At 32.4% G+C, this 11068-nt stretch overlaps 1 protein-coding gene across 4 annotated transcripts in view; it reads left to right on the top strand.

Moving 5' to 3' along the window:
• Nucleotides 1-11068, top strand: part of CADPS2 (calcium dependent secretion activator 2) — a 317808-nt gene that overhangs the window by 283254 nt on the left and 23486 nt on the right. For all 4 annotated transcript variants that reach the window (XM_029285368.1, XM_015822226.1, XM_015822219.1 and 1 more), the window contains one exon: nt 5678-5785. In XM_029285368.1, the coding sequence (XP_029141201.1) occupies nt 5678-5785 (108 nt within the window). The remainder of the gene's footprint in view (nt 1-5677; nt 5786-11068) is intronic.

Raw genomic sequence — 11068 nt, 5'->3', positions numbered from 1 at the left:
ACCAGTGGCAAAAAAAACTAGAACAGGTAAGTGAATTTCTGTTTCCTAGTTAAGATGTTTATTAAAGGTGGTGAGATGGATGAAAAACTATTAAGTAGGCCAAATACTGAAGAGATCTCTTGCGTTGAATAAAAGGTGAAAGAAGCAAAAAAGCTGTATTTAGCATTTTGTTCTGCTTATTATTATAAGAAAGTATGAATTGGGTATGTCAGGAAAAGCAAACGTAAATTGAATGGTGTGGGAATGGAGTACTTAAAAAGTATACATATTAAGAAAAGATAGGATCAAGATCATATGAGAGCTGTATGAATGTGAAAAAAATGCAAAAGTGAGTTATAAGTATGAAAGAAGTACATTAAAGAGGTTTTGTCATGTGGAGAGAATGAATGAGGATGAATTGCAAAACAAGTATATGAAGGAAGAGTGAATGTGTCAAGAGGAAGATTGTAAAAGTTGTTGGGTAGAATTGATGAGATCTTCAAAAAGAGACAAGTGAGAACTTTAAAAAAATAAAGGTAATATGTGAAACAGTTATCATAGTTCAAATGTTTTCAGGATGGGAACGAACTAGATAAATCATAGATAACTGCTGATGGGGAATCATTTTTTTTGTAATATATTTTATTGATTTTTTTAAACATAAATCACTTAATAATTGGTGAACAGTGTGTTGTCTGGGTTACATTTGTAAAACAATCACTAACAATTGATTTCTATAATCCATAATCCACATAATAGTTTTAGTTGATTTCCTCTTTTCCCAAAATATTCTCTTTTGCAAACATTGAGTTAATACAATTTTTATTGTTTTGATAGATAACAATTAAATATGTAATTTTTCCCAATAGTTCTAAAAATAATCACATCAATATAATATTTCTTTTCTATCCAATCATTCTGGTTGCCTTATCATAGATCCTGTTATAGTCCTTATTTTAATTTGTTTCTCCCACCAAATTCTAGATATTCTTACTGGTTAAGATTTTCTCAAAAATTAATTACATTTAAGAATTTAACTCTATTTTTCCATATGAACCATCGTACACTTTTACATTTCTTAAAAAATAGATAAAACAGTAGAAAAAAAGAAAAAAAAGCAAGAGTAAAGAAGCATAAAAAATAGCATACTACTTAAAATATATATCCCTCCTAAGCTAATATGTATTTATTTCCTAAATTTCTTATTCTTTTTAATCATAATTAAAAATATGTTTAATCTTTAAACATTCCATTTAATACATCTAATCATCTAGTCCTTTAACTCTTATTCAAAATATTTTATCTATTATAATTTTCTTAAATTCAATCACATTTAAATATCTAAAACGTTTCCTTTATCTAAGTCATTTCAACTTTTTTATATTACTCATATCAAGAAAGAGAACAAAAAAGGGAAAAAAGCATACTATATTATATTTAGGGAATTCATCCCTCTTAGAGTGACATATATATTCCAAAACCTTTCTATTTCTTTAACCATATTCAAACAAATGTTTCTTTTTTAAGTATTCTCTCTGGTAAGTCCCATCATCTATTTTCTTAGTTTCCACTTTAGTCTTTTTCTTTTGCCCAGTGTCTTTCTTAATCAATGTATTTTGCTGAATCAATTTTTTTTCCATATGTTCGTAAATGTTGCTGTAGATATAAAAAGTAGATCAGGAGAAGTGTCTTTGTACTGGACTTCTGTCTTTCCTTGTTTATTGAAAATCTTTTTCTTTTTCTTTCTCTCCGCTTCTCTTGTCATTTCCTTTCTCTCTAATGTTCCTGACATCTCTACACTCCATTTTATCCGGTCTGTTTTCTTGTCCACAGATTTATTTTGTAGTCTTAAGGGATAAGTTATTTTTTCCAATTTTTGTGATTTTTTCCCACTAGGATTAAATCATGTTTCCTTGTTTTGTTAAGTTCCATCTTTAAATCTCTATTCTCAATTCTATATCCATTTATCTGTTTTATCTGCTCTTTCTCTGTTGTTGTTTTCTGGAAATGTTTTTGTTGTAGAGTTAACTTGAAAATAGATTGATTTATATTTTCAAAGTTGTTTTGGATTTCTTTGTGGTTTAAAGTCATTGTTGTTGGAATTAGTTGCAGTATGCGATATATCTCCTCCTGTGACATATTTATGTTTTCTTGATATGTTCTTTCTACATGTCTCTGATCCATGATAGCCAAGGATTTGAGTTTTCCTCTTCCTTTCTTTTCTCTGTAAATAGCTTTTAGAGTTCCAGTTAGACAGATATTTGTAATCCAAATAGTTCAAAAAAGATTTTTTTTCTAAAATTTATAATTCTCTCTTTGTTTACAGCCCAGATTATTGTCTTTTTTCACAGCTGTTCTTTGTTGTTAAAGCTTTGAAGGTCACAGACATAGCTTAGCTTTTCCCAGATTTTCCCAAGTCTTATATTAAAGTCATAACTGTCATAGTCTTCATCTGCCACTAGGTGTCAGCAACTGTTTGTTTTTCAATTTCCAAAATGAACAATTATCTTTGAAATGAGAGTCTTAACCATTAAAACAATTTTAGGTTTATCCAGATTTAAGTTTTAAGTTTCAGGTTTTATATTTATTTCACTTCCATATATTTTGATCCTCCATAAAAAAATTAATTCGCCGCTTCCGTTAATATAAGGGTGAGGCGGAAATCTCCCTCCTTCCCTTTCGGAGGTATTTTGCTTCTTGGGGATCTTTTCCAGGAAATTAAATGTAAAATAGAAAAGAGAAGATCAAATTTCTCACCCAGTTTCAAGCACGTTGTTCACAATAGTGCTGGTTAGTGTTTTTGGACTTCGGTTGCAAGTAGCTTGGGCTGGTCAATGCAATACAGCCAGCGTTTCTCCTGTCGGGTTAGAAGGCTTTCCCCAAGTTGAACGGAATGGCCACTGCCATTCCAGAATCGCTGGAGCACCCTTCTTTCTTTGTCGCCTCTCCAGGGCAACTTAGACCCATTTAGGGTCCCCAGGCTGAGTGAAATTAGCCGCAGGGGTGCGGAGAATCCACAAGCCCGCGACCGGTTGCTACCACACAAAACCGAAGTCTGGGGAATCATTTTTATTAACAGACTATTTATAAACTAAACTGGGATTGTTCAAGAATTGCATGAGATTATTTACAATGAGTTTATATTATAAACAAAACTCTTCTGAAGTTGCTCTTCTGATACTTTAAGGATTCTACTTTTCTTAAATATAAGGGTATTGTTTTATTGCTTCTCTGCAAGTTCTTTCTTTTGATTTCTCACTTTGTTAAAAAGGGACTTGTTTTATTAACAGTTATTATCTCTAACCTTACATGGGAAAACTGTCTTCACTTTTAGCTAGCTAAACAAGCTTTGTGGCTATTTCTTGTGACTCCTCCCTTATGTGTCCAGTTTCCTACTTAGTTAACTGTATAAAGTATAGAGACAGGGAGTTAACAGTTGATCTCTTCTGTTCTTTATATTCTGTCTGAGAATTATTAGCTATGTGCCTCTTTCTGGAAGTCTTTAAATCTGTCGTCCATCACATACTGTAGATGTACTATCAGGCTCTATCTCTGTCAAACATTCTGACAAACCTCAGCTTTCACTTTCTCCCAAATAGCAACTTAAAAAAAACCTATTAGCCCCATGTCTCTTTTCAAACCTTCTCATCATCATCTTTCCTCCTTTAAAATATCAGGGGTCTTTGTACAGTTTAGGATCTACATGAGGATGAGCTTCCACGCCTGAAACATCTTCTCAGAATGGTTTTTCTATGGTCATGTTGGAAGCAATGATAGTTTGCAAGGAAAAAAGCTATGGATAAGTTTAGCGAATGGTGGTGTTGTAGATTAGGTTTAGCTTTAAAAAAATTGTTTTTTCTGATCTTTTCTGATCTTCATTTCTATGATTTACTAGATTTTACTCCTTTTCTGCACTTTGCATAACATTGCTTGTCACAAAAGAACAGCACGATGAGTATGTATTTATTAAGTGGGGGAAAGAATTAGAAGGCAGATGGTGAAGACAAAACTGACAACATCCCAGACTACTCTGTAGTGATTAGGAAAGCTAAAAACATGATTACTTTATGACAGATTGTGTCATTCTATGGTGTACATTTTTTAATGACCAGAGCAGAGAACGGTTGGGTAATTTTTGTAATGTAAACACAATTATTTTGTATAGATGCATGCTACATTTTGCACTATAAAGACCCTTTTAAAAACTCTAAATCCATTGTGATGAATTTTCCTCTATAAATCTGAATCCCAAAGAGTCAATTATGCATAAAATATATATAAGGTTTTGTGTATTGAATAAAACAAAAAGCTACTGAAGTTCACAAAAAATATTGGATGGATAGTATCAAAGAATGATATTAACAAACGTTATATGCTAGTCTTCATATTTGTATTCTAATATTGTTTTCTTTGAAATCTCCAAGCTGTATCTTTTTTCTTTTTACTTTCAGATATTTTATAAATATTTATTTTTTATTTATTTATGCATTTTATCCACCACTTCATTTCTTGTGGATTCTTGGTGGTTTACTACTATTAAAATAATAATTAGTACATTATTAAAGCTATACTAAAGTGAATATAACGAATAATGGCATATTCCACTTGAGTTTCTGGAACTTTTTCTGAATCAGGGTCAAATGCGAAAGGTCTTATGTCTCTTTGTTTTCTTCATTCCTTTTTTAAGCTTTTGATTTAGAATTTTAAATGGTTTTCCAAGATGATTTTGAATTTCTATTATGGTAATTTAGTTGTTTATGTTTATCATGAGTAATTGCTGTTTTTCATTTGTCAAAACCTAAGAAATATTTCAGACTGGGTTATTGAAGTAATTATTGATTGATAATCTTTATTATGATCAGTAACCAGGAAAGAGTAATCATTTAAGAGTGTTAACATTTGTTCTCCTACAAACTGTGTCATGACTTGATATGATTAAAGTAGATATGATTCCATGACTGATGTGATGTGGGATAAGACAGGAGGAATTTAGTAAAAAATAGTATGCTTTCTTGATCTGTAATGTATCCATCTTTTGTTTTCATATCCATGCTATACTACTATACATCCAGACTGCAGACCACAACTGTGTATGTATGGATGAGTAATATAATTGTTTTAAATATTTATTCATAGTATTCATGTATTTCTTCATGCTGTTTATAGAAGCCTGTTAATTCACAATCAACATGTTATTTTCTCCCATTATTGTGTGCTAGGTTTCTTTGGGTTTTGGTTGTTTTTGTTTTTTTTGGATTATTGCCTCTGTGTGTCCACACTTGCAAAATATATCCAGATATGCACCTGGATACATACATATATACATACACATACACACACACACACGTACATATAATCAGTGCTGCTTCAAAATACATTCTTGAATATATTTCAAAAAATCCCTGGAACTTTAAAATAGGGTAGAATCAGCTTCCTATTAAAAAAAAAATAGGACTCCATATTAATTAATCTAAGTTGCACTTAAATCTTATATGAACGTTGGATAAGACAAATAATATGCATATGCATGCAGGTTTTTATTTTATCATGTATATGTACACGCATGTGCATTTTATAATGTATATGTATACACATATAAACATGTATATGACAAAAATAACACTGCAAGTTGTACCTCTGAAGCTTATATCTCTCTCTCATCTTTTTTTTACTTTTCTTCTTTTTGTTACTAAAATAGAAACCAGGGATGGATCTTGCAGATACTTACATTATGTTTGTTCGTCAAAATCAAGATATACTTCGAGATAAAGTCAATGAAGAAATGTACATAGAAAAAATATTTGATGTAAGTAACTATCTCAATGAGAAATAGTACTTCATAGAGTTGAATATTATAAACACCTACCTTCTATTGCTTGTTTTTATAGTTTAGGAATTACAATGTTTACAAACCACTCTTGATTTTGGATTTCAAAAATACTTTTTCTGGGAAATGAAATAACTGAAAAATATTACTATGTCTTCGTTGCCTTTTTGTAAAAATGAAGTGCTAGAAAGCTTATGATTTGTGAAAATCTTTTGGATTTATGTTCATACAATACATCACTGAGATGCAAGTCAATTCTGCTTCAGCAGTAGTTTCATCCTACTATTAAGTGGCCAGTTCACCACGTCTAATGGCCATTTATGAGGTAAGTACAGAGACCATAATCTTCATAGTAGCTGAAATATCTCTTCAGCTGTATGGGTCATATCTTTCTATCCTTGATTATATCTTCATCCCTACCACACTTATAATTCTATCATTTTTTTCCATAATGCTATTGTGTTTCTTTTGGTACTAACATCACAAAACCATCTACTTTTGGAGCAAAAGGTTCCAATCTCAGGTACTTCACACAGCTGAAATACTATAGCATTGCCTTTTTCTCCTCAGCTTAGGAGAGTTGGAAAAGAAATGATCTCTTGACAAAGATTGCCATTTTTCTATTGTATGTACTGTGAGAAGAAGAAATAAAATTGTTAAGCGGAATAGGAGAAATATCATATTCATATACAACAAAATGTTAAACTCCCTTATATGTTTAGATTGGAGTTAAACAGATGGATCCTTTCTGGATATACACCTGCTCTATAATGATGTAGTCAATAACATAACGCAGCACTTCATATTACATTCTTTCATTATAAAGACAAGTTGTCCATATATTTACTTTTGGCCACCTCATAATACAAGAATTTCAAAACAGAAAAATTCTTGCTGTTCCTCAAGGGGTTTGTTTTTTCCTTCTCTGAAGAGGTAGGGTGGGAACAATAGCAATTTTTCCCAATCAACTCAAATGAGAATTCTAAAAACAAAACAGGAGAAATTTTCAGCAATAATATCAGTTTTGATTATTTCCAAACTTAATTCCTACAGATTCTTTATTTTCCTTTCACTCTCCTTTGGTTACTGAACAACTTGGTATGGTTTCCTTGAAAATCCTTTTCATATGAGAGAGAGATTGTAGTGATGCAGATATTAGTGTCAGGCTTCACACAATAGACAGAAGCAATTAGACAAGCTTGCAGAAATCAGGAATTTCTCATGCATAATTATGAAAGAGATGTTAGAAAATCATGGTGAGAGAATTCTAGTGACTGCTTTGTCTCAAGAGCACTATTCTATTCCAGCCATTTGGGTCTACTTTCTCTTTCCCAGTCTGTTATAGTCTGCCCATTCTCTGTTTTGCCCAAAAGCGCCAGAACAGAACTTTATTTCAGTCATTGACCAATAAAAATGCAATCAATAAAATGTTCTTATTTGTGACTTTTTCCTGCAATGGTCAGATTTGCTAGCCCGTTGTTTGTCTCTGGGCAATCTAACTCTCATAATCGGCTGCGTCTATTTTCCTTGTGAAACCCACTTTCTGCCGTTTCCCACAGTTGAATCCAGTATAATTCTGAATACTTATTTTTGTCATGAAAGGTATTTATTTACATTCAATCTCCATGGCATTTCAAAAAGCTTTTCTAGCAGTTTCATTTAATTATGCAAGTTTTCTGCAAATGTTTTCATAACAGCAATTCACAGCCCTTGCTGTGACACTTCACTCATGTCAGTTGTGCAAGGTCTCACCACACAAGATTCTCTGCCATGGATATGTCATGTCAGTGTTTGTTGTTTCTTATCTTGGCTGATTGAAATAAATCTTGTTCAAGCTCCCTCTTTTACAGACATTTGCTAGCAGGTCTAGAAGAAAAGTATCATCTGGTATAATAAGCTAAGTGTTACTATGTGTGAAAATTTATTTATATATTTATTTTGCAAGAGCTTTGATTTCTTGCAAGGGGAGAAAATTCATTCACTCAGCTGGCATTTTTACAAAGTATTAAGAGCCATATTTCCAACTTTGCATTAGTTTTTGTGGATAGACAAGCATATGGTCCACTTTGAAGGTGTTTTTTTTTAATTTCCCACAGCTTACTTTGCTGTTTTTTAAATGTTTAAAACTTCTGGGTGACAATCACTACTCACTCTTTTGGCAATAGAGAGCATTTGTAGAGATTCAATGCTTTTACAGGATTTTTTAAATTCAGAACTACAGATGGACAGTTAAGCTACATTTATTTTGTTGTGCCTATGGTATTTTATAATGCTGTACAGTATTTTTGTTGTTAATTATTCCTATGATTTCGCAAAGTATAAGAAGAATGAAACATCTGAATACTGCCTCTGCTCTTATCTATCATTGAATTACTTATAGTCTTAATATACTCCATGTTTTTTGTACCATAATTGTTTTGGAATTGGAATTGGAATTGTTACTAGAGTAAATTACTAGTTACTAGTTACTAGAGTTGACAGTATTATTGCTATTCCTCAACCTTGTCACTTCTGAAATTATTTTCAGATGTTGCTTCATACATAGTAAATTCAATTGGCTGTTTCAAGACTAAGTCCAATTTTCACCTTTTGATTACTTACAAGAGAATTTCTATACATGATAAAGTCAAGTAACAAATAGCACTTGTGCAATATAAATCACTCGTTCTTTTCATATAACATTCTGAACTCTGTTTTAGGATCAAGGCTCAGGGAACTTTCAAAAATTCAACTCACTGCTTTCCTGTCCTTTTCTGGCAAAGTTATGAGCAAATAAACAATTTTGCTTTTATAATTTATGCAATGTAAGTCCCTCAGTATATCAAAAGTCAGGAAAAGTTTAATCTGAATCTAGTCAGGCTCAGTCCAGTGGCACTATTTGGCTGGTTGATCAAGAATAATTATATCAACACCAAAGCTATCTGGGTTTAAATAATAGCTTAATTTTATATCTCCTTATGACAGATACCTATGGCAAATTACTGTTCATTTATTTTGATTTAATATATTCTGGTATGGTACAAGATTTGATAAATTGGCTTTAGGAATATTTTCAGCACTGTGAGTAATTTAATTTTCTAGGTTATTGTATTCTTAAGCTTGGCAAAATTCTAAAAATCCATGAATATGCAGAGAGAAAAAAACTGCTTAACAATTTAAAATTGCCAGTCCCCTGTTTTTTTTACTCATCTCACCTGGAAAATTCAACCATTTTGGGAAGTCCAAATAAAGGTGACTATTTATAGGTCTGGGATTTTATGCACTCAGATTGCACCTGCAACTACAGTATCAAGATATGTGTTGTATAGTATTACTTAAAGGACTTATGTAAATAAATAGTAATTGAGCTATTCAGTGCAAAGAATTAGACCAATGAAGCTCAAACAATCTATAATTACAGACTTATTTGCTTAAACATAGGTTTGATGCAAATTGTATATTTGCTCACTTGTGGTGTGTCCATGAACAGAATGTGTAGAAATGTTCTCAGCTGAGCTTTGCTAGGCAAGGCAGCAGACATGGATGAAGATTAGCTCCCTTGCTCAATCTTCCAATGGCTCTAAAATTGTGTTTCATTCCACTCTGTTTTTTAATATATATCTGATCCTAGATTTAAAGAAAGATCTATCATATACTATTTTTGTCAGACTGCAGTGATCCGATTCATGTATAAATGTTCAGCAGTTTTAAGGGGGAATCACAGTAATGCTAAATCAAATAGTTAGCATATATAAATGAGCTTTTCTAAGGGAAGGACTCAATTTCATTATATTTTACAAGACTACAAAAAGTAGCATGTATGAATGAGCTACCACAAAGAGAAGTTTCTATTAACTGAAGTCTTCTTTCTAAAGGAATCGGTTCACATGCTGTTGTGAAAAACCATGTCCACTCCATGTTATAGAAATGAGGCTGATAACTGGGTTAATGGTGAGAGGAAGGGATGAAGACATCACCCTGTAATCTTTGTGTTGAGTCACAATATCTGACAGTGATTTTTGCCTGGCCAGCAACAATGGTTCCAAATCTGAATAAAACCCTGAAAACTCTAGGGCTGTAATGGCTAAGCAACCAAGAGTATCATCAGCCATGGGACAGTAGACTTTATGCTATTTTCATTCCATTGGATAATGACTTCCCTCCCTCCTCATTGTCCTGTGCATAAGAAGTGAATGGATTGGGAGCTGGGAGCGCTTACTGATGAATTACCAGTGGTTTTTTTTTTCATTCTTAAGCATTAAAAGGCAGTTTGTTTTTAATCATGCATGAAAATGAAAGAGGAAACTCACATTCTGATATATTGAAGTAAAAATATGAAAAATCTTTTTTGTGGGAGACTGAAAAATAATTCATGCTTTAGGGGGTAGTTGAATGAAAATAAATTACAGTATTTTAAAATAATGGTTCTTCATTGTTTCAGAATTAATTCACACTTGTCACCTTTGAACCATTATATCTCATGTGAGAAGAAACCTCTAAAAGTAGCTTTCAGCCTTTCAAACCGAAGACAGGGAAGCTTTTCCTAGTCACATTTTAATATTGTTTCAATGTATTTTCCATATTGTTTCAAAATACCTTGTTGAAAAGCTTAGTGCATGTGACTAACTTGGTCAAGTCTGAATTACTGGGTGCTCCATTAATATTCTTTTCCACATTTCTCTCATATAACAGATGTTTGTTTATTTAAGATTTTTTTTAAATGTATGAATCAATAGTTACTTTCACTTTTTTGTTCTGTGAATACTAACATGTGAATATTTCCCAGCTCAGATACAATAAGGAAGAGATTTGGAGGTAGTTCAGACATAGTTTCCTTGATTATGATTGAATGGGTTTAAAGGCAGTGGTGGGATTCAAATATGTGAACAACCGGTTCTCTGTGTGGATGCTGCTTCCGGAAGTCCATTCTGGGCCTGGGCAACAAAAAATTAGCTACCGGTTCTGCCAAACTGGTGTGAACTGGCTGAATCCCACCACTGTTTAAAGGGTCTTTTCTAAATTAAAAACAATTTTTAAAATGTCTATGGGTGTGAAGATAGGTGGGTAAAATGGCACCTTGGCATAAGGAAGGAAGAGCAGGTTTTGCCTTTTTTATGATGTGATAGAATTGCTTATCTCCTCCATGTTTAGTAATAGATTTTTCACTGTGATTAATATGAGAGCATATCTTGTCTATTTGAGTTAGAAACAAGAAGGGTAGCCTGCATCCTTAGCTATTGTTCCACCTGCACAGGGGCAACATCTTTGTTGTGAGCTTGAGCA

The sequence above is a fragment of the Protobothrops mucrosquamatus genome, unplaced genomic scaffold (assembly GCF_001527695.2).
Source record: "Protobothrops mucrosquamatus isolate PMUCROS unplaced genomic scaffold, P.Mucros_1.0 scaffold_172, whole genome shotgun sequence".
Classification (NCBI taxonomy): Eukaryota; Metazoa; Chordata; class Lepidosauria; order Squamata; family Viperidae; genus Protobothrops; species Protobothrops mucrosquamatus.
The sequence above is the reverse complement of the archived record's forward strand: the minus strand, read 5'-3'. Positions and strand labels throughout refer to the sequence as shown.